At 40.6% G+C, this 23655-nt stretch overlaps 1 protein-coding gene across 1 annotated transcript in view; it reads left to right on the top strand.

The window, feature by feature from the left end:
* Acvr1 (activin A receptor type 1) overlaps positions 1 to 2626 on the top strand; it is a 117382-nt gene extending 114756 nt beyond the window's left edge. The window contains exons 9-10 of the mRNA XM_041631616.1: positions 538 to 668; positions 1384 to 2626. Of these exons, the coding sequence (XP_041487550.1) occupies positions 538 to 668; positions 1384 to 1518 (266 nt within the window). The 3' untranslated portion in view covers positions 1519 to 2626. The remainder of the gene's footprint in view (positions 1 to 537; positions 669 to 1383) is intronic.
* The last annotated feature ends 21029 nt before the right edge of the window (positions 2627 to 23655 follow it).

Raw genomic sequence — 23655 nt, 5'->3', positions numbered from 1 at the left:
GACAAAATAAGTTCATAACAGAAATGTGATTTGGGTGATGGTCTTGATTTGTTATTTTGCCTCCGGCTGTTTCCAGATACTTTAAAAAAGGATTTTTTTAGTTTAATTTTATGTGTATGAGTATTTTGCCTACATGTGTATCTGTGCAACGTTTATGTGTGTGTATGTGTGTGTGTGTGTGTGTGTGTGTATGTATGTGTGATGCCCATGGAGGTCAGAAGAGGGGTGGGTTCCCTGGGAACTGAAATTACAGACGGTTGTGAGTTCTTTGTAGACAGTGTCGGAATGGTTTGTGGTACTTGCGATTTCATGAGAGGATTTTCAGTCTTCATCTCATTCCGATTTCCTGCAGGGTATATATTTATTGCCTTTGTCTCAACTTATTTTAGGACCTGCCTGTGGCTTCCAAAGGTGCTTTGACATAGGAGAGTGGTGGCTGGGGCTTTATCCTGTCACATTATAACTCACGACAGTGACACCCTGTGGGGAGGTGTACTCTCCTGCTAACCCACACAGTTCTCGTCTTGTCGTACACAGGAATAGTGGAAGATTACAAGCCGCCATTCTATGATGTCGTTCCCAATGACCCAAGTTTTGAAGATATGAGGAAAGTTGTCTGCGTGGATCAACAGAGGCCAAACATACCCAACAGATGGTTCTCAGACCCGGTAAGCATGCTATGTATGTTATTAGTTTTCGATCATCCCAGCAACTGTTAGCTTCCTGACGCTTAGCATCGATTTCATGGGCACCGTGTATCTACTCTTCTCCTACACAGTATTACGTAGGATCCTGGAGCCTAATTGCATAGGTTTGGGTGGCATTGCAATTCTTGAAGAAGCCCAATCTGGCAGATGTTGCTAATGGGTGTCACTCCCCTGGGTGTCCGTGTGTGACCAGTGTCGAAAACAAGATCACTCATTACTGTCGCCCTAAAGCTGCGGTTGCATGTGTCAATCAGAGGCAGCAATGGTGATTAACTCTTGACCATCTCTGCTTACCTGAGATTCTAAAAGCAGGCTGTACGATGCCGAGGAGCTTGATTGAATTCCTCGTTAGTAGCACATCCCAGATGATCCCTAAGATTTCACTCTCGTCACTGGGTTAGTAATATTACTTTTAGCAGCCATAAAATGCAAGGGCTCTGACTTGGCCCATGGCATTTGCTGATAAAGTATGCTGGTGGTCCTAAGAGTCCAAAAGAAGCTCATAAATGCTTCCTCGTTGGTGGCTAAGGCCTTGAGGACTTCCTTAAAGAAGATGCCTATAGCATGGCCAGCTTCTCAAGACTTACAGGTTCTTCAAAGAAATTGACACAACATTCGCCTAGTCTCTAGGCCCACCAGAGAGTGAGTCTGTGTGATGTTTCTTTCCTCTCCTCAGACATTAACTTCTCTGGCGAAGCTGATGAAAGAGTGTTGGTATCAGAACCCGTCGGCGAGGCTCACAGCTCTTCGCATCAAAAAGACTTTGACCAAAATCGATAATTCCCTAGACAAATTAAAAACTGACTGTTGACATTTTCACGGTGTCAAGAAGGAAGAGTCAACACTGTCATTGTCCAGCTGGGACCTAACGCTGGCCTGACCAGTTGTCAGAACAGAACCCATCGGTCTCCCTCCCGAAGTGGCTGCTTTGACAAAAGCAGATGTCTCTCCTAAGCCATGTTCCAGGGAGACACTAAAACCACCATAACCTCGCTCAAAAAAAACTGTGAACTGGGCACTTGGCGAACTGTTCCCACCACAGAGACTAATGGTGGGTGGATACGGTTGCAAAGGGAGGGGACTGGAGGAACAAGGAGAGATCCTACAAGAGGTCTGGGCATTAAGACAGTGGCTTTGCATATCTTTCAGGGGTCTCCTAGACACTCCCCACGGGAAACTCAAGGAGGTGGTGAATTCTTAATCAGCAATATTGGCTGCACTACTCTTCTTTGTTGCACTAGGAATTCTGTGCATTCCTTCCTTGCACTGTTACTCTTAATTTTAAAGACCCAACTTGCCAAAAACATCGGCTGCGTACTCCACTGGTCTGTCTTTGGATAATAGGAATTCAATTTGGCAAAACAAAACAAAAAAATATAATGTTAGACTCTGCTGCATTTTACACACGTGCTGATGTTTACAACGATGCGAACATTAGGAATTGTTTATACACAACTTTGCAAATTATTTATTACTTGTGCACCTAGCAGTTTTTACAAAACTGCTTCATGCATATGTTAAAGCTTATTTTTATGTGGTCTTATGATTTTATTACCTAAATGTTTTTAACACTAGACTCTGAAATGGACATTTTTCTTTTATTATCAGTTAAATTCACATTTTAAGTGCTTCACGTTTTTTTTTTTATGTGTGTAGACTGTAACTTTCTTTTCAGTTCGTATGCAGAACATATTTAGTCATTACCCATGCGACACCACCCAATATATTACTGATTTAGAAAGCAAAGATTTCAGTAGAATTTTAGTCCCAAACGCTGTGGGGGAAAATGCATCTTCTTCGGAATTATCCATTATGTGCATTTAAACTCTGCCAGAAAAAAAAATAACTATTTTGTTTTAATCTACTTTTTGTATTTAGTAGTTATTTGTATAAATTAAATAAACTGTTTTCAAGTCAAATGGTGATTTTTTTTTAAATGTATAACGAAAGATCTGTGAAATCTAATGTGTTTTAATGTGAAAATTGAATTTTTGTTTTTCAAGGGGATTAAGGAGTCTGGGGACATAAGGGGTTAGCTCACAGTTTGAATTTGAGGTCCCCACAATTCTTTTACAACTAGATTCTTTTCCTCAGTCTCCCTGATTTAAAGTGTATGAACAGACCTCTCTGCATGTCCCTCCACCCTGGGCTGTGATTCTGAACTGGAGGATGGCTTTTGTGTAGTGCAGGGTCCCAGTGGATCCAGAGCCTTATACACCACAGTGCCTGCGAGTCTGTCTACAACAGAATCGAAGGTAGGATTTACAGAAACCCCCAAAGAGGGTGTGGACTCCTGAAGGTCCTCTGTAAGTGGTTCATGCCTTTGATAGCATACATAGAGTAGAATCACATTCGACTTGCTTTGGGTGAAAATGGACATTTTATTTCAGGTTACACACTGCATAGAATTTACTATCTTTTTTATTTTTTTTATTTTATTTTTATTTTTTTTTTTTTTGGTTTTTTTCGAGACAGGGTTTCTCTGTGGCTTTGGAGCCTGTCCTGGAGCTAGCTCTGTAGACCAGGCTGGTCTCGAACTCACAGAGATCCGCCTACCTCTGCCTCCCCAGTGCTGGGATTAAAGGCGTGCACCACCACCACCCGGCTTAGAATTTACTATCTTAATAAACTTAGCACACGCAGGTCGGAGGCATGAAGCACATCCATGGTTATGCCATCATTTCCCCTGTATCCATTTCCTCTGTATCTATCGGATGTTAGGCTTCCTCATTCTCCTCCTCATCGACCCCAACAGCATCATGCGGCTTTCCCTCCCCATGCGTTTGACCACGCCCATCATGTTCTTCTTGTCAGTGGGATCTTGCAGTCTTTGTTCTTAAGTGAAAATTGACTTACTTTACACAGAGATGTCAAGTTTTATTCATGGTGTAGCATATGTCTGAGCTTCCTTTTTTCTCACTGAATAATATTCCATGCATGCACATACAGCATCTTGATTGCTTGCACATCTATTGATGAACCTCCCGATCTTGAGCTGCTGAGCGGCTGAAGGAATGCTACCGTGAATACCAGCAGACCTGTGTGTCTTTGAGTTCCTGCTTCCAATTCTTTTGCCCGTATACTCAGAAGTTAAATAGAATCACTTCATTTTTTTTTTTAAATTTTTGACTACTTAAAAAAAGGATGCAGTTTAATGAATTTAAATAAATGGTGATGAGCTGTTGGCATCCACGGACGCAGAGCCCCACTGAGCAGCAGAAGGCTGTCAGTTCCAGGAAGGCAGATTCCTGCTCTCGTCTTGTTCCTCAGCCACGAAGCTGCTCTCCTGACCATCAGCATCATATGCTACCTTCAGTTGTTTCGAACATATTACCAGTAGAAACATACTGCATGCGTGTGGGAAGGAGTGGGGTCACCGGGAGTGGTGTCTGGTGAATAGAGGCTACTGATCTATAACAGGGCTCTTCGGGGTGTATTCCCATCAGGGTTCTGATTGTTGTACATCTTCACCAGTTCCTTGGAATTTTCTTTTCCACCTCAGTCTTTCTGGTGGGTGTTGTACACGCATTTCAGGAAAATGAAGAAACAAAGGGGGAGAGAATGATTAAATGATGGTTTAAATGGCTCTTGTCATCCTCCTGGAGCAGAAAAGGTCTCAGTTCACACCGGCTAAGCGTGAGTTGTGGATGTGCGTCACCGACATTGCAGCCTGGACTTGGATGATGATCAATAGTGACGTCATTTCGTACCCACTCACTAAGCCTGGCTGCTTCTGATCTAGTTTTGTAGACCAGTATGTTATATTCCAATTTCAGAATGGCCTTTGTGGGGGAGTAATTTTGACCCCATGTGATTTCCCTCTTAGTGATTTTGAATTTTCTTTTAAAAACCATGTTTTTAAAACGACATCTATGTGTCTATCTTCGCATCTATATATGCATCTATCTTCTGTTTGTCTGCCTGCCATATTTGCTTTAGGGGTATGCATGTGCCACTGTGCATACATGTAGCTCAGAGGACAATCTAGGTATCATTTCTCTCCTGCTGTGTGGCACTTAGAGATGAAACTCCCGTTGCCAGTCTTGGTGGCAGGCACCTTTGCTTTCTGAGCCAATCTACTGACCCTGAATTTGAATTTTAACCTCAAGATTAAATTTTACGTGTAAGGATGTTTTGTCTGCTTGTATGTCTGTACCACATGCGTGCGGTGATGGTGGAGACCAGGAGAGGATGTCGAATCCCCTGGGAGTGGGGTTTCAAAGAGTTGAGAGTCACCATGTGGGTGCTACGATTTAAACCCAGGTCATCTGGAAGAGCAGTCAGTGCCCTTAGCCATCTGATCAGCCTGTGATTTGTATTTGGGTGCTGACCCATCGATGCATGAGGTGAGAAGAAGCCTAGCCGCCCTCTGAGAAAGCAGGTCAGTGTGGATTCTCCTCCATGTCCTTCACGGAGGTTCTAAGAGGTCTGATGCTGAACCCAGGACTGAATATTTAATTCTAAGATCAGAGCTGACCCTCTAGCTACACGTCAGTCCTCCAAGGTGACTTCTGTCTTCACTGGCATTGGGCTAGCTGCAAAGCTCTGGGGGTGAGCACACATTTGTTTTCCTCGGTCTTTCAAAACAGGCCCCTTGATTGTTATATCAAGGAGACTTTTTTTTTTTTAATTGTGGGTGTATGGGTGTACTGTATGGATGGCCATGTGTCACCATGAGCTTGTGGAGGTCTGAGGACAACCTATGAGAGTCAGTTCTCTCTTACCGTGTGACTCGTAGGCATCAACTCGAACTCGGGTGTTAGACTTGGTGGGCAAGCCCCTCTGTCTGAGTGCTTGTTTTATTTCACAAGATCAGTAAGAAAACACAGGTGGATTGTTGCCTTATTGTCTCCCATGGGCATTGGACCTGATCAGAAGATACTGTTTACTCTTTTATATGCCGGTGTGTGAGGTTTGGATGTATTTAAGTCCACCTACTTAGCTTTGACATGAGAGGTAACTAGAGGAAGCGTGCAGGGCAGGAGAAAGTCTGGACGGCTAATAGTCTGCATTCCGTGTAGTCAGTGGCCCCAGCCCCACTTCATAGTGGCAATCATTTCCAAAATGCCACTGTTTCTTGATCCACTCTGCAGCTATCTTATTATTTGCAGAAGTAGCCTTCTGTGTTCCTTACTATATACACTGCCAAGAAGCCAGGGCAGGAAGGTCTGGCTTCCTGCAAGGACCTCAGATGTCAGCTCCCCCTCTGGTGTTCTCCTTCAAACTTTGGCACACTGGAGCAACCCTACCCTCCTCCCTCTGTTCCTCTGCCTCCTCTGGGTGCTTCCTAAGTGTGAACTTTGCTGTATCTTTGGCCTTTCCCCAATACTAGCAGCCAGACCCAGCTAACCGTTTTCCAAATGTGTTGAAATAGAATGAAGGACGGTGCAGTCCCTGACTCTTCCTTGGACAAATACCACCACTGTCCTGTGACCTCTTTCTGGCCACTTTATGAGGCAACAGCGTAGGTTTTATAGTCCCAATTGGTAGGTTGGAAAACTGAGGCTAGCTGGGCGGTGGTGGTACACACCTTTAATCCCAGCACTTGGGAGTCAGAGGCAGGCAGATCTCTGTGAGTTCAAGGCTCCAAAGCAACAGAGAAACCCTGTCTCGAAAAACCAAACCAAACAACAACAATAAAACCCTAAGACTGTAACCTGATTATTCAACTAATTAGTACTAGAATCAAGATTAGATTCTTAAAGCCAGAGCAGTCTCAGTTACCTGTGACTCCCCCTCAGCTCCATCCTCACCTCCCAGTTTCCATCCCTCCTTCCCTCGTGGTAGGACTGTATGTGTTTATATTCCATAGGAAAAGCAAATGAACCTGTTGGATGTACTGTTCATTTTATTTGTAGATTGTTAGTATCTCCACTATGGGTCTGGTTTTCTTTCCTCTCACCTCTATCAGTAATAATTTTCGTACATAAACTGGAGATCCCCTGAAGGACTCCTAGTTCCTATGTCTGTACACTGTTGAGTACTTTGGCCTCAAAAATCCACCCCCAAGGGTTCTCATGTCATAGCCTGCCCTTGTCAAGGGTCCCGGACACAGTATTTCAAAACCTAAGTAATCTACATGACCGACCACGCTGTTCTATGTAGAGTTCATCTTGAAGTGCCCACTGTGTGACTCTCCTGAGTCCTTGCTACACTCCAGCAGAGAGTTAAGGTCTCCTGAGCAGTCACTGGGTGTGTGGTCCTTTGTGCTCAGCTGAGCCAATATGCCTCACACACACACACACACTAGCAGGGAGTTGCGCTATATTTTTATCTGCTGTTTGGAGATCCTCTGGCTAATGGAGGTTATGACTCTGCTTACCATTGTTTACTTTCAACACTTTAAGAAATAAATTAAAATCTACTTGCCAGTTGTAAAGAAGAAATTCCTGGAGAAAAATCTCTCTCCAGCTATACTAAAATATTCCACATGATTATCTTTGAGGAGTGGCGTTCTGACTTATTTTTTCCTATTTCTTTTTTTAGTATACATGTGCATATCTGTGCATGTGGGTCCGTGTGGGGGTGACCACAGTTAATGTCAGGTGACTTTCTCGGTCTCTCTCCACTTTAGTTTTTGAGGCAGGGTCTCTCACAGCCAAGTGCTCATCAATTAGGGGGACTGGCCAGTAAGCGCCAGGCATTCGCCTCTATATGGCCCTGCTCCAACACCAGGCTTATCAACACAAACCAGCTTTGATGAGGGTGCTGGGGATCAAACTCAGTTCCTCATGCTTGCATGGTGAGCACTTTACCCTCTAAGCCATCTCCCTAGATATCTTTATGTAATGAGAAATTTCTTTGGAATGTAAAAGACAAAGCAGTTTTGTTCTGGTTTGGGAGGTCAGGCCAGTCTGGTAATTACCAACTGACTTGGCGGGCAGCTGATAATTATTTTTGTCAATTTACAATTTTAATACTTTCTAAGTTATTGTCTAAAAAGGCAGCTAGCTCTACAGTTACAATAGCAAGCCGCAGTCCCTGATCTTTCTCAGTCTCATTCCCTCTCCTGTGGCCACCCCTTTTGATTTTTAAAGTCTTTGCCTGTGCTTTGAAATAGCACAATTATCTTTCTATTTCTTGTTTTTGTGTTTGGTTCCAGACAACATTTATTCGCTTCTATTCGAGAAGAGAATGTACCTTGTACCAGCTTTTCCTTGCCCTCATTTTGCATGTGTTTATACCTCTTTCCTCTTTGTATTCATTCATTGACTTAATACATATTTATCGAGTGTCCAGTATGTGCCTAGTGGATTGCCATGAAAGTAAGTGTGTGTGTGTGTGTGTGTGTGTGTGTGTGTGTGTGTAATCAGTGAACTAGCAGACAGAAACCTCTTTTCATTCAGACAGTATTTTAGAGTATAATTTTGGGTGAATTCAGTGCCCATTACTTGATTTTGTTGCTAATCATGTTATCCACCAATAATTCTATTTCTCTTCCTGTACAGAGTTTGCTTTCCCTAAAGTAAATGGTGCATGTGCGTGTGTGTGTGTGTGTGTGTGTGTGTGTGTATGTGCATGTGTGCACTTGAACCCTGAGGTTCGAACCTAGAACCCCATACATGTTAGTCAAGCACTCTATTGTGAAGCCACAGCCCCAGATCTGGACTGATTTCTCCTCTCTTCTCATTAATGAATTTTTGGTATACAGTCATTCACTCCTCTCTACCCATCCATGCAAGTCAACCTTTTGCTTCTCTGGAAGTTTGGAATTCTCTTTCAGATTGCTCCAGGCTACACAGGTTGCTATGCACATCCATTACTGCTCACATCCCGGGTCTCCCTTTTTAACCACTTGTTAAATTCCCTGGCCCTCTCTTGTATTGGAACCTTGGATACCAATACCTTCTTTATTATTTATTTATTTTGCTAAAATGTATCATCCAGTGATTTCCTAGAAAGAATATGTGGGGAGTGAAGTATTTTAGAACTTTTAGAACTGGGAATCTCTTTGTTCTACATGCATACCTGATTAAGAGTTCAGGACTATAGCACTCCAGGTTAGACCTTCAGACTTTGGGGGTAAGAATATACTTTATCATCCTACCTTGTCTGTTGATGCTGAGAAGTTTTGTGTCATCTGAGTATAAATTCTTTACATTGTTTTTCTCAGTGGAGTTTGTAAAGATTTTTTTTTTTGTCTCTATGGTATTTCTATCCTAAGTTCTTATTATTTAGGTTTTGGGCCTTCTTAGCTGGTCTTCTGACTTAAAAACATTCTTTTGTGCTCCTTTCCAGATCTGTGCCTGCAATATGACATTAAGAACACTGAGTCCAAGAACAGATGCCCTGGTGAGGAGCCAGTTTAGGACAAGCCACTTCCTCTTGCTCTAGTTTCTCCTGCTAAGTGGGCATGTTTCATTATGATGATTAAAGAAACCAGCACTTACTGTTTCCTCGGTCCCACTTTCCAACATTTGTGTCGCATTTCCCATTTCTCAGCTTTATACTGTACATTCAGAACGTGGGAAGCGCCTTAAAAGTCAATCCAAGCATAAAAATAGGTAGTATTTCATCAAGTAGGGCCCTTGTTGGGTTAGTCAGAGCTAGTCTAAGTGTGGTTAAACTTGTGCTATCCTTGAGTCTTTCCAAGGTCCCTGTGTTCTGTCTGTTCTGATGTGATGCACTGAGAAAAGGGGCTCATCTGGATAAGTCCCTGTTGTCCAGAGGAAACTGGGGAAATCTTTCAGGCTCTCAGTAGTAATTTTATACTTGAACAGAGGCGTTCTTTGCATTGTATCAGTCAATATTTTCACCTGGCATCCTCTCCTTTTAGCCTTTCCCGTTTGTTATAGTGTGGATTTTTGGTAATAAATTTCTTCAGCTTTTGCATATCTGGAGAAGTCTCTGCTTCTCAGAGCTCCAAGGTCTCAGTTGGCAATTTTGAGAACTTTTAAGATGCCATTCTACAATTTTCCTATTTGTATTATTCCCATGTGTGAGAGAGAGATCACTGTCATTTTCTCCTCCTTGATCTGTGGGTAATGTGCCTTTCATTCCCCTGGAAACCCCTGTTGTAATACATTATTTAGGCTGCTGAAGTCCCACAGATCTTTGGTGGATACCATGTTTCTTTTCTTCTGTGTTTTATTTTGGATGGTTTCTATTCTGGGGTCTTCAGAGTCGCTAATCTTTTCTATAAGACTTAGTATATTATTAAACGCTTAAATTCATTTTTTCATCTCGCATATTGAAAATTTTTAATTTGTATAGCTCAATGTAAACATTTTGAAAAATATCTTTGTCTTTAGTTACAGTGATTGGCAATGGTGAACATAGTTAGGATAACTGCTTTAATGTTCTTCCATTCGGATCATTACATATGTGTCAGTTATGGATTAATTTCAGTCCATTTTTCTTCTCATTAGAGGTCATAGTTCCTTGATTCTCCATAAATCTGGTAGTTTTTGGTTTTTTTATTAGATTCCGGACATTGCGAAATTTACTTTACGGGCTTTCAGATATTTTTGTGTTCCTGTAAATATCCTTTAATGTTGTTCTAGGATACAGTCACTTGGAAACAGTTTATTCCTTATGGTTCTTGATTTTCATAGTTTTAGGTGGGGCTGGCACAGGCACAGCCTAGGCCTTGTTAATCTTCACTACTAAGTAAGGGTTCTCCTATGCACTTTACAAACAATCGTTATTTACGCGTTTTCCCAACTTGTTTGACAAAAACAGGCACTGCACTGATCTTGGCCCAGTGTAAAGACCAAAAATAGTGGCCTTTCATTTTTTCAGAATTTTGCTCTATTCTTTCTCCATCTTCAGATGGTTTCTTCACAGACTTTTGTTTTCTGAAGCTACTGTTCAAAATGCTTCTACTATTTTATGTGGCTTAAAGAATTTCCCCCTTTTTATTGCTAGGTGATTTTCAGATCCCAAGTTGATACATTAAGGCAGTGATTCTCAAATTGTGGTATTTATATTAGTGACAAAGACACAAACTGAAAATTTGTTATGCATAGAGTTTACCAGTATAGACCTCAGACCTATAGAATTAGACATTCTGGGAGGGGGGAAATACAATAAAGAACCAGTAAACTCTGCTTTTAATAAGCACCCAAAGTAAATCCAATAAATGCTAATTTTTGAAAACCTAATCCCTTAGAACCCACAGATTGAGAATAAAGAAGGAGTGATGATGTGGGATTCTCCTCTGGATACTGTGAATATATTTTATTACCATTGGTTAATAAAGAAGGTGCTTTGCAGAGCAAAATATAGCTAGGTGGGAAAACTAAACTGAATGCTGGGAGAAAGAAGGTGGAGCCTCGTGGTAAAATATAAAATAATAGAAATGGTTTTAAGATGTAAGAGTTAGTTAATAAGAAGCCTGAGCTAAAAGACTAAAGCGTGTGTAATTAATATTAAGTTTCAGAGTGGTTCTTTCATAAGTGGCTCTGGGAACAGGCGGGAGGAATAAAACTGGTTCAGAGAGACCACCAGGATGGAGAATTCTTCTAGCTACAGAGGAATCTAAGAAAACATTGCAGGTGTCTTTGAATCTTCCTAAGCAGGCATCTACTAATCTCACTTGATGTAGGTTAACCTAATCCGATGAAGATGAGCTACTCAAGATGAAGGCCATATTGGGAATCATTTCTGCTTTTCCTCTGGGACCCATCATAGTTGGGAAAATTCACTACATATCCATTCTTCCCTTAGAGTGGTGAGAGTTTGGGAGTTGAGACTAAGCTGGGAGCTGGCAGTAACTAATCTTAATGTGTAGGAGATCATGTCCCCAGCTTTTGAGATCTCTTGGTCCCTGGTGCATGTCTGGTAAACAAGCTATTGGCTCCAGAGGGGGCACTTGGCAATATCAAAAAAAGGAAAAGGAGTTCCATGCCGTAGGGAAGCATGCATCAGAGGAGAGTTGCAACAGAATTGGGCAAATGCATTTCTTTTGAGAAAAATACCCTTTCAACAGCAGTGGGTCAGGCTCCCCAAAGGGCAGATTTGTCCAAAAGGAGTCAATCTGGCTCTCTGCTTTGTTTCCCTTGACAACACAATGGCCAACCTCTTCTGTCTGCTCCTCAGCTATAGGAGACAAAAAAGGAGACTGAAATTGTTACTTGCCATGTTTCTTTAAGTGGATTTTCTTACCACAGTCCAAATTCAGGCAAATTTAAGTAATTGGTCTCTTCCTGAATACGTTCCAATTTCAAAAAGCATATAGATCAGTAGTCTGAGAAATCCATTCCGTAGTACAAAACTGTAATGCAGTTTGTTGATGATCTGAGTCAAGCAGGTGCTATCAAAACACATGTAACTGGTTTTTTTTTTAAGATGATTTTGTATTGGCGAGACAGTAGATAGACTTAGTATCTGGTGGAACATTATTAATACAGCTGAATACTAGCACATTCTTACAATTTTTCCAAGGTTGTGAGTACTCAGGATAGTTTAAGTAGGTACCATGTCTTGGTCTATATATCTCTTCATTGGCCCAGCTGAAAGCGGGCCACAAAGCTCTTCTTTTAGTACCCATTTGCTGCTAATTTACTCCAGAGTCAAGCCTGTAGTAAGTGCTAAGAAATACCAGACAAGAAGTTTTTCAAAGACAAACACACCAAGATGTAGTGTGCCCTCCGCATTTTAAGAGTCTTGGGACAGGACCCTCACCCATCCACATCCAGGGGCACACAGTCTCTTGCATCTCAGCATCGTCAGTGCGCTCATGATGGTCCCTGTAACCGAACCTGCCTTGGACGTCTTTCTCCACTTTCCCTCATCTTACCACCACCAATACCAAGTTCCTCAGAGTGAGAAAAAGTCATTCTGGTCCATTTCAAAAGTCGTTTGCTCTATGCTAACACTTTTAAGAGCTTAGCACTAACTCATTTAGTTCTTTGATAGAGCCATTTCTGATCCCACTTGCAGATAAGAGGGTTGAGATGCTGAGACTGGGAGTCCCTGTATCCTTACCTCTATGGCAGTCTCTGGCTTCGAAGCTTTGTACTGCGTTTGTATTCCCATGACACGGCTGGGTTTATAGTTCCCACGCTGCTTGCCCAGCAGAAAGTTGTTCCTACCTGTTGTGAGCCTTTTTGCCCTTGGGCTGTTTTTTCCCCCTGCTGCTTTTTTCTTCTAGAATGTGAGTTTCTTCATAGCAGGCATCGTTTCACACACTCTTGATAGTTAATAAATAGTGGTTGTCCCCCTCCCCCCCCCCCGCCTTCATGGTACTAGCAGAATGGTAATGTCATAAATGTGGTCTACCGCGGACCTCCTTCCTAGGGTTCCTTTTGTTCAGCCATGGTTTCTTTTTTGTCATTGTTGGGGTTATTTTTGGAGCTGGGAATCAAACCCAGAGTCTTGCACAGAGTTGGCAAGTGTCTTCCTATTCTCACCCCAAACCACCAAGCTTTTCCAACTAGAGAGGCAGAGAGTATCTTAAGGCCTTGGTCTGGACACACACAAATACATTCTAGGTTATTGAAGATTGTTGACCCAGATTTGGAAAATGTTCCTGTTTTTCAAACCATGTGAAGATTCCGGGTTGCTGTGTAAAACAGACCAAATCTTAAAACACTGTGCATACCCCAGATAACCTGAAGTTGAGAATTCCTATATGAATTTTGCATGGTTTGCTTTAGAGGGAACTGAGTAAATTTTTAGTTAGGCATGGTTTGTTGAACATCCAGAAACACACAGATTACATATGAATACTCAGAAGATAGTATTTGGGGTGGCATCCAGAAAGAGGCCCAATCAAGTAAAGTTTAAGCAAAGGTTTCAAAAGGAGGTGACAGGTGAGAAGAGATGGCGACATTGAAAACAAACAGCTCCAAAGGGAAGATGTTAACCAAAATTCTTGGCACTATCCAAAGATGCCTCTTGTTAAAATTGCTCTCCCATGAAAATGGCAGTTCCTAAGATAGATCTAAGGGGTTGGGTGGCTTTGTCATCACGGCATCAAAATGACAGGTGGTAACATCATCAGTTCGGAGTGTGATAAATGCTTTGAGAGCTTTTTGGAGAATCTGCTGAGTCACGGAAGTGTTTTCTAGAGACTCCTTCTGCCGGCAGTCACACCCATAATCTCTATTAATGTTTGCCGTGAGCCATAATATCACACACAGTCTGAAAGAAAAGGAAGACTTTAGAAATTACACACACACACACACACACACACACACACACACACACACACACGAGGCTGGCACTATTTCAGGAACATGGGTAGCAATTATTGACTTGCTGACCATCTCTTCAAGTCATAACTAAAGCAGTCGCAGGCAATTTTTGCCGAGAAATAAATAGTGGATGAAAAACTGAGAGGTCTACCTTTCCAGAAATGTTTGACTGACTTGAGAAGAACAGCCAGCTCCAAGGGAACACCCTGAAGAAGTTGCAAAATGAGAAGAGGAGAGAAACTAGAGATATGAGCAAGCAGGCTGACATTTGACGGAGAGTCGTTGCCAATGTCTCCCCACACAGGAAGACTTACTGTTCATTTCACATTGTTCACACTGCAAAATGTAAAGAAGGACTTCTCCCCTCGCATTTTAATATTCAACAGGATAGGAGCTGTGCTCACTTCTACTAACTGTAAAGCCTTGAAGGGGACTATGGAGCGTTAGTCTCAGGCTGTACCCCCAACTTTGATCATAACCCTTAAGGGCGCGACATTTGATGTGGACAAACACAAAAAGGGAAAATTACAACCACATAAAAAACAGAGTGACTCCAAACGTTGGAAAAAGGGGTGTACATTCAAATAGGCAATAGCTTCAGAATTGAAGCTTCATTTACCATATATGAAATAAACTGTAGCAATCCTATCTGTGTCTATAGCTATTTATATAGTTAATATAAATTGTGACTGCATAGAAGACATAAAAACACGTGTGAATTTTTAATTTTTTCCTCCCATCTTATATTCTAGCTCACAGAAATATAAGTGGAAGCTGATTTTTATGTTTTGACAGTCTTTTGCCAATGTTATCCTTACAACTTTATACAGCAGGGATTTAAAATTGCCTGAGAAATTATTTTGAACTTAGATTTAAAGCTAAGTCCACTATGAAAATATAAGGATGTGGTGGTGAATTGTTTATGTGCCCCATGTGGCTGGTGAACAGCTCCACAAATTCCTAATGAATTAGGAAATCCATAGAACTGTGAACAGCCTTGGTGGCATGGCCAAGGGACCTTACTGATGCAGGGGGGATACAGTAGCTTATTAGCTTAGAACTGGGAGCTGGTCATGCCTTGAATCATCACCGGGTGCTTTACAAAGTTGAGGAGAGATGAAGAAGAGCAGAGGTAGATGTGCTGATGGAAGAAGGGGTTCACTGTGACTAGCTTTGGAGGTGGGAGATGAGGGCTGCTGGAGGTTGTTACAGGCAGAGAAATAGCCTCCCTTATAGCAGAATCTTAAGGATGGAATGCAAGATGGCTAACACTTCGTTAACTGGATTTGGGTTTCCGAACTCTTGTTTAGGGGTATCCAAGCACGTGTACACACGTGTGTGTGTGTTTATGTATGTATGTGAGTGTGTGTATTTGTGCTTGTATTTGTGAGTGTGTGTGTGTCGTTTAGGTGCCCTTGGAAACCAGAAGAGTGTCAGATCCCCTATAGCTGGAGTTAGAGACAGTTGTCAGCTTCCGACAATGGTGCTGGAAGCTGAACTTGGGTTCTCTAGCAAAGCAGCATACACTCTTAACCCCGATCACCTCTCCAGCCTCCTCTACCCCAATTTTTGTTACATTTTTATTTATTTGTGGGGAAGCACTGAGCCACAGCTCACATGTGGAGAGGAGTCAGTTCTCTCCTGTCATGTGAGTACCAGTGATTAAGCCCAAGATGTTGGGCTTGGTACACTGAGCCATCTTACTGGCCCCGATCTTTGGAACTCCTATCATATTTATGTATGCTGCTTAAGCCCATAAGGCTGTTGGAACTTGTTATGACAATAAATCGGAAACCAGTTCACCTTGAAATTAGTTGATAATGTCAAATTAATCTTGCTTCCATGTGCTAAAAAAATTCATTGAAGAATTTTAAGCCTTCTGCTTTTGACTATGAGAGTTTCCCTGTCTTAAAACAAGGGCAATGTTTTTTTAATAATGGTATATTTTTACCATCACACACTGAGCAGCCTAGGGAAGAGCACTTAGGAGAAAGAAAGCGGTCCACCCTTTAGGCACAGCAGTTTTCTGGGAGAGTGCAAGTCAAGTGAGTAAGACTCCAAGTGAGGCAAGCCATGTACGCTAGACCTGTGTGATGCACAGATGGAGACCCTACCTGCCCCCAGTTCTCCATCTGTGCATCACAGATATTCGTCATCTGTTGCTTAGTTGAGGAAACTAGAGATCCAGACAGTGAGGATTTATAGAGCCACGTAACAGAGGGAAGGAAGCTAGATAAAGGGCATGGACAATATATTTGTACACAGTGATGTGCTTGAGTCTTTGGGCTAAATAATGATTTGCAAATGAATAGAATAAAATTCTGTGAGGCCGGCCAGTATGAACATCTCAGGAATAAGCAATCTTAAAGGATGCAATGGCTGAAGTCTTGGCTGGAGGCTTGGGTGGTGTTGGAACCTTGAGACAAGGCTTAATGAGAAGTGTTGAGATCATTACAAGGGTGACCCCAGGTGGCTCTTAGTTGTTATTTGTTTTCCTGTCTTGTGATATGATTGTGATGCCATCCTCAATGAGGCCCTCCCTAAGCTGAACTGATGCTGGTGTCATGCTTTTGAGTCCCCAAAGGTGTGAACAAGATAGACACCTTTTCATGGTGAAGTTATCTAGCCTCAGATATTTGCTATAATACAATAAAATGGGTCAAACCAAATAATTTTTTAAGCATATGCAGGGGTGAAAGTTGTTACAAGAGCCTGAGTGAGGGAACCTCAGTGAATGCACGGAACATGTCAGAGCAACTTGAGACAAGGCTATACCACAGTACTGAGGCGCTCGCAGGTGGAACAATGGCTCCCATGGGTCTACTCTAAACAATAAAAACAAATTCCCTAAATAGCAAAGGGATTCACCAAAAAATTTTAAAATGTAGATTAAGATCAAAGATGATTAAAACTAATATAATGAAATCACATACTCAGCAATGTAACATCTACAATGTCCAGAGTGTAATAAAAATAGTAATTTCTGCACACCCGATGAAGAGAGGATAAATAGAAATACATGTAAATGGAGACTGTGCTCCTCTTTCCTGCCCATCCAGACCTGAATAATCACAGAAAAACTTTATTAATCATACCACTGTTTCATCAAAAGCTCAGAAATATTCCTAGCTAGCTCTTACATCTTAAATTAACCCACTTCTATTATTTTATATTTTACCACAAGGATCGTGGTTTGTTACCTCACTTCTTGCTTCTTGGGAAGCTACATGGTGTCTGCCTGACTCCACCTTCTTTCTCCCTTCATTCAGTTTTCCCACCTAGCTATATTCTGCCCTGTCATAGGCCAAAGCAGCTTTTTTATTAACCAATGGTAATAAAACAAATTCTTGGCTTATGGAGGGAAATGCCACATTATCTACCCTTCTCTGTCTAAATAAAAAGGAAGGTTTTAACTTTAACATAGTAAAATTACATGTAACAAAGCAGGTATCAAGCAAGAATTACAGTTACAACATTTAGTCTATTTGTATATGATAAAATTAAAGAAAAATATTCTATTATCTGTTTTATCTTTGTGAATCTAAAGTTTCATATTTAATTCATCTTTTATCATAACTAAGAAAAACTATAACTATGTCTTCAAGTCCATCCAAGACTACAGAAGGATATACTATTACCTAAGTAAACATGAAGTGCATTGTAGCAACTTCCAAAACTTTAGAATTGACAGAGACATCTTGCTGCCTGGACAGTCATCGAAAGTTCTTCTTTAACGTTGCAGGCACTCATTTTTAGCCAACTGGCCAATAGTATCTGGCAGACTTTTCCAGGAAGCAGGAAATTTGGAAGACTGTTTCACCTATGTTGGCAGTTTGTCAGTCACTTCCTTTTGTGTTCTGCAGAATGTCTAGCAGACTCTTTCATGAAGCAGGAACCCTAAAGGACTATCTCACCTTCTTTTGGCAAGTTCAGCAGTCATTTTTCTGTGAATCCTGCATGTCCAGTTTATACAGTATACCATTAAGAAGTCAAGGCTGGAGCAGTTTTTTGCCCAAATGGCTAGCCTTGTCACATTGAAGGCAAATTTCATAACGAGTTTCTTCAATGCCCATCAACCTCTGTGAAGTAATTGGTGCTGTCAGAAGCAGACATGTCTCACTGTCAAGAAAAGTCGAAGTTCTTAAAACTTTTAAAATGCCATATTCTGTAGGTCTTTGAAGTGTTGAAGATTATCTATCTAGCTGAAATATATCTCTGTATATCTAGAAAACCTAACTAACATGACTTCAGGTTTGACTATTATAAATGACTATCCATTTTTTGTAATATATAATTTTTAAATTATATATAACATTTTAAATGAGCTATATAAACATAATACCTTAAACAAGAGCAGAAATAGACATATAACAAAATTGACTTTAAATTTATATCAATAAATCAAAGCCCCTATCAATGTAAAGTATTCATTTCTATATCTATTTCTACTTCTAACCCCTTTTTTTCAGAAAGAGATTGATTATGACCATTAATCACTTATAGTCAACCCCCTTTAAATGAAAACTAACCTTTATAAACAAGCATTTTGGGAATTTGGGCATTGTTTTCTTCAAATTGCTTCCTGCTGTTTGTTGGGTGAAGTATTTTTAGGGTTTATGTAGACCTTTTTGAGGGGTCTTGTTCCATCAAGCCACATTAGCCTGGAAAGGATCCACAGGTTCTCATCTTCTGTGGAAACAAAAGCAGAACCTCTTTTCCAAAGTAACATATTCTTAGACTCAAATTCTGAAGTTAAGATCTTTTAAATATATATATGTTGGTTTAGCTTAGTGGCTCCCAGAATCAATGTTTTTTAGCAGTAAACACATTAACAATAAAAAATCCAAAGAAAACATAATAATACACATAATTCATACTCTCTGTATATATTCCACCTTTTTGTGGCTTATTTTTTCCTCTCTTTCTTTTTTTATATTTGTTTTATCTTTATTCCTTTAATCTATGGCTGTCTATACTCTTTTTTTCTCTCCTAAGCCCATGTACATTTATCCAACACGTTGACCCATTCAGAGATCTTTTTTGTCTGAATCTGTCTTATTGTATATCTGTAATCATTTTCTGACAAGGTGAGGGTTTTGTTTTCTTTTTTAATACTAAGCAGGCATGACTAAGACTAGCACTGCAAATTTGCCTGTTTCCTCTGTCCCACCCACCATGGCAGAGGTATGTCCACTGCCTCTGTGAGCTATGCTCACTACCCCAGCCCCAGAGATGCAGTGGGCTGTCTATGTTACCATTAAGCATCTCGTAGCACTCGGCTCACTAACCCCATTTAAATGCTCTGAGGCAGGACCTCCCGAAAGAGCCAGAGCCATTTCTGCAATCAGTACAAACCAGGAAGCCATCTCCTAAAGAAGACACGCCTCTGCTTGTGGACAGCAAAGAATGCAACTACCAAGAAACTCCAAATGACTCCCATTTTTGTGGGTCTAGAAGCCCCCCCCCCCGCTTTTTTTTTAAAGCTTTCTTAGGCTTTATGTGGATGTAATTGCCGAACATTGGGCATCATTATATAAGTAGAGACTGTGCTTTCATTTCCTGGCCACCTAGACCTGAGTAATCACACAAAACTATTTTAATTACACCACTGTTTGGTCAATGACTAAGGTGTATTTCTAGCTGGTTTTTGCATCTTAAATTAATACATTTCTACTATTTTATATTTAAACATGAGGACTGTGGTTTGTTACCTCACATCTTGCTTCTTGGGCAGTAACCTGGCATCTGCCTGACTCAGCCTTCTTTCTCCCTGAATTCAGTTTAATTTTCCTTAATATATATATTTGCCCTGCCGTAGGACAAAGCAGCTTCTTTATTAATCAATGCTAATAAAACATATTCACAGCATACGGAGGAGAATCCCACATCAAATACAGCCTTGAAAGGGACCAGAAGGAGACAGTGAGTCAAAGATACTCATATATTTGCTTTCAATATGATTAGTATGTTCATGGATTTAAAAGAAAATATACATTTAATGTAAATATGGAGGTGAGATGTGATAGGAACTCAATTAAAATTCTTAGAATTGGAAGTTGTTATTTGTAATGAGAATTCTCACTGCCTAAAATGTCAGCAGATTAAAGACTGCAGTTCAAAAAAGGTCAATGATCTTGAAGGCCTGGCACTAAAAATTACTCAAAATGAATTCCGGATGGGTAAAAAGTAAAACCAGTGAGAAAATTGAAGTAATTTAGGGACAGTATTCACAGATATTACACAGGGAAAACTGGAGTCTCCCTGAAAGAGGAGTGACAGAAATGTGCCTGAAGGACTAATGTGTAAAGGCTTTCCAAAACAAGGAATATCATTTTCACATGTATTTAAGGATCCCACCCCACAAAGTCCCAGAAACTAAGCACAAACAAAACCCCATAAGCATTAACATGACACCTAGATTTTTTTTTTTTATTAACAGTTACCAAGGTTTGGTAATAAGGACAATATATCCAAAGTGGTCAGGGGAAAAAGACACATGCATTGAGGAATGAAGACAGGAACACAGACTTCTCATTAGAGATGATGAGAGTCAGAGCCATCGGAATGGCATTTCTCAGTATGGAAAGTAAAACTGTCAACCTAAAATTTTATGCACTGTGAAAGTATCCTACAAAAAAAATGAGGTTAAAATAAAGCTTTTTCAAATAAACCAAAGCTGAAAGAATTCACCCTAAACAATTCCCATTGGGGAAAAAAAAATTTAACGGATCTCAGACCAAAGGAAAGCACACTTGATGCGAACTTGGACAGACGCAGGGATGAAAACTGAAAAAGTAAGGCTGTTCATGAATGTAAATGACTTCTTTCTCATTCCGACTATTAGAAAAGGTGAGCTTCAGGATGAGGAATTTACCCAGAGCGAAGAAGATAGTCCTTATAGAGTCAATGCATCAGGAAGACAGAAATCTATCTCCAAACACTTATGAATGGACCTAATAACTGAGGCTGAAGAGACTGAAAGGAGACATAAGATCACCTACAGTTATAGTTGGCAATTTCAATATATCTACCCCCACCTTATTTGGTGGTGGGGTTAGAAGCTGGTATCTCACACATGTTAAGCAGGTTACCAATTGAATTCCTTGTGTTAATACATGTATACACATATGTACCCACACACAAACACACGCTCACTCACATGCACAGGTGGTCACAAAGCAAAACAAAGCAAAACCCTGATTAGAAGATCCCGGTATGGTCAATGAATGCATCTAGCTACGTCATTCATTAAAATTCACTTTAAAATTAGGGGGCTGGAAAGATGGCTCGTCAGTTAAGAATACTTACTAGTCTTCCAGAGGACCTGAGTTACGTTCTTAATATCTAGATCAGGTTATTCACCATAGCCTATAACTCTAGCTCCAGGGAATCTAACACCTTTTGTGGGCCCTGGCACACATGGCATCCATTCAAACGCACATACACATACATGCGCAAGCACACACCCAAATAATTCTGTAAGCACTATTTTAAAATCTGATAATGCACAAACAAGTAAATAAATTCTTCTCTTTACTGTTCAAATTTAAGGAAGCTTTCCTCTTTAGTTACAGGATGTGAGGGGCTAAGCTTCAGCTCCTTTATAACTTCAACTTCAAGATCAGATAGTAGAACACTATTATTTGCAGAAGTTCCTCAAATATTTAGAAATATCTGTGGACCTATTTTATCAAAGAGTGAAATTAATCCAGGTGGAACCACTAGGAGCTTCCATTTATCCTTTTCTTTTCTCATGCAGTGTGTTCTTTTTATGTACCAATTTCCATTATAGTGGATTTTTTTTGTTTAGAACTTAATTTTTTAAAAATCAGATTTATTTTTCGATATGTAATCATGTTAAGATGTAAAGCTGAATCCAAAGTATCATTTCTAGAAGAACAAGATTTTTAGCTGGATGGAAAAGATAAAAACAAAATACAAATGGTGTTGACATTAGGAAGCCATGACTCAGCTAGTGGTCATTGTCTATCTTCCTTCTAAGTATGTAAGACCTTTGTGGGGCATGTTAAAAGAAATATTTCCTTCTTGCCTGATGAAGATGAGAAAGTCCCTTAAAATACAGGTGAAGATACTTCAATGTTTTCATTTTTATTTATTTTTTTTGTTATATGGTTTAAACCCTTTGGGCCAATAGTCATATTTGTTATATTATGTAATACTTGATGATACAAAGACCAGAGAAGTGAACAGAAAGCAATAACTCTTTGGCATCCATCATGTCTTCCTCTCTTGCTCTGATGCTCTGACAGGCATAAGTTGAGGAGCTATCACGTGTAGACAAGGCAAAGAATCTTTAACAATGACAGGAACCAGCAGCCACTCAAACTTAGTGGGGTTTGACCTGGGAAGTTTGAGTTCTTCAGAAGAATGGGATGGTGGCCTTTTCTGGCCTGGCATTATATAATTAAGTTAGAATTGGTGCACCTTTATTAGTCCTTCCTCACAGTGTCCAAGGGCTCACCTGTCAGGTTCTGTACCATTTAATCAGCCTCCAGCTTAGCAAATGGGGTGTGAATTGATGTTGATTGTGGCATTTGCTCATTTTTATGACATGAATACTCCTACCAAAGCAGGTTTCAAAATACCGGTGAAAGAACAAACAGCAAGCTTGGGAAGAAAATTTTACAAAGGATGATAGGCCAATGCTGGCTCTAGGTAACAGCCATGGGTGGAAATACTGGTCCAAAGGCCTTATGATGGAATGGGTCATTCAACAGCTCTTACCAGAAAATACGTCCAGTGTCAGATGGGAACAGTAGTTGCAATGCAGAAGACTCAACTGGGTCTAGAGACAATGCTAGAACCAGCCCTGGATGCCACGAAGCCCAGCTATTCTTCAATTTGTATTTCTAATTTGTAACGAATTATGAATTAGATCTTCTAAATTCATTCAAACACTTTCTTTTATACTTGTAATGAATACTTTTGATTTAACATATGCTTTTCATTCCATAATTACTATAGCTCACGCCCTGAAATAGTGGCTGAAATACACAGTAGACAAGGTCTCTCTGCTCTCACACAGCTCAGAATACAGTAAAGGGTAGCCTTTTATATTAATGATTGGCAACAGTACTATAAAAGAGAGGGGCACCATTTACCAAGCAGGGGACTGGCTCTTCGGATAAAGGAGTGGCCAGTAGGTGTGAACCAAGTCTTTCTTCTAACCAAGATTGCTTTTTCTACACTGTCTGTGGCTTTTGCTTTGTTAATAGAATTCTACACACATTTAGAAGTAGCTTCACACAGCACTCTCTAGGCTCAGATTTCTCCTGGTTTGCAAGAGTCTAGTTGCTGTTAGAGACTGTAAGTGAGTTTCTTGAAAGTAATCTAATAAACTCTAAAAGGAATGGCACACTTCACTTGAACCTTTAGGCTTCTCTAGTGAGATGGCCCAAGGGCATGTTTGGATAAGCCATTTGTCTGCAAATGACTCCTCTTAGATAGAAAATTGGGTCAGCGATGATATTCATTCTGCCATTAGTGGGCTAATGTGAAGAAGGACTTTGGAGAGGTAGCTTGCAAGTCTACTAGGGGAATGAATGAAATCAGAGGACTTAGGCTACAGTAAGATCCAGTAAGAATAGAATCCCAGGGATGCAGAATTTCTCTGTGCTGTGCTGTGCTGTGCTGTGCTAGCTGTGTGTTGATAAGCAGGATGCGTACATATATCAAGGGGGGTTCCAGAGAAGGAAGAAGCCAGAAGATATTTGAGTCGAGGAATAGAAGGAAGGAAAACAATGATGATGGTTTGGCAGGCGGCCAGTATTTATTGTTGAAGCATCAAC

Source organism: Microtus oregoni, unplaced genomic scaffold (genome assembly GCF_018167655.1).
Source record: "Microtus oregoni isolate MIOR12 unplaced genomic scaffold, Mior012 000037F_ref0000500, whole genome shotgun sequence".
In the NCBI taxonomy this organism is placed as follows: Eukaryota; Metazoa; Chordata; class Mammalia; order Rodentia; family Cricetidae; genus Microtus; species Microtus oregoni.
Note: the sequence above shows the minus strand (reverse complement) of the source record. Positions and strands in the feature narration are given on the sequence as shown.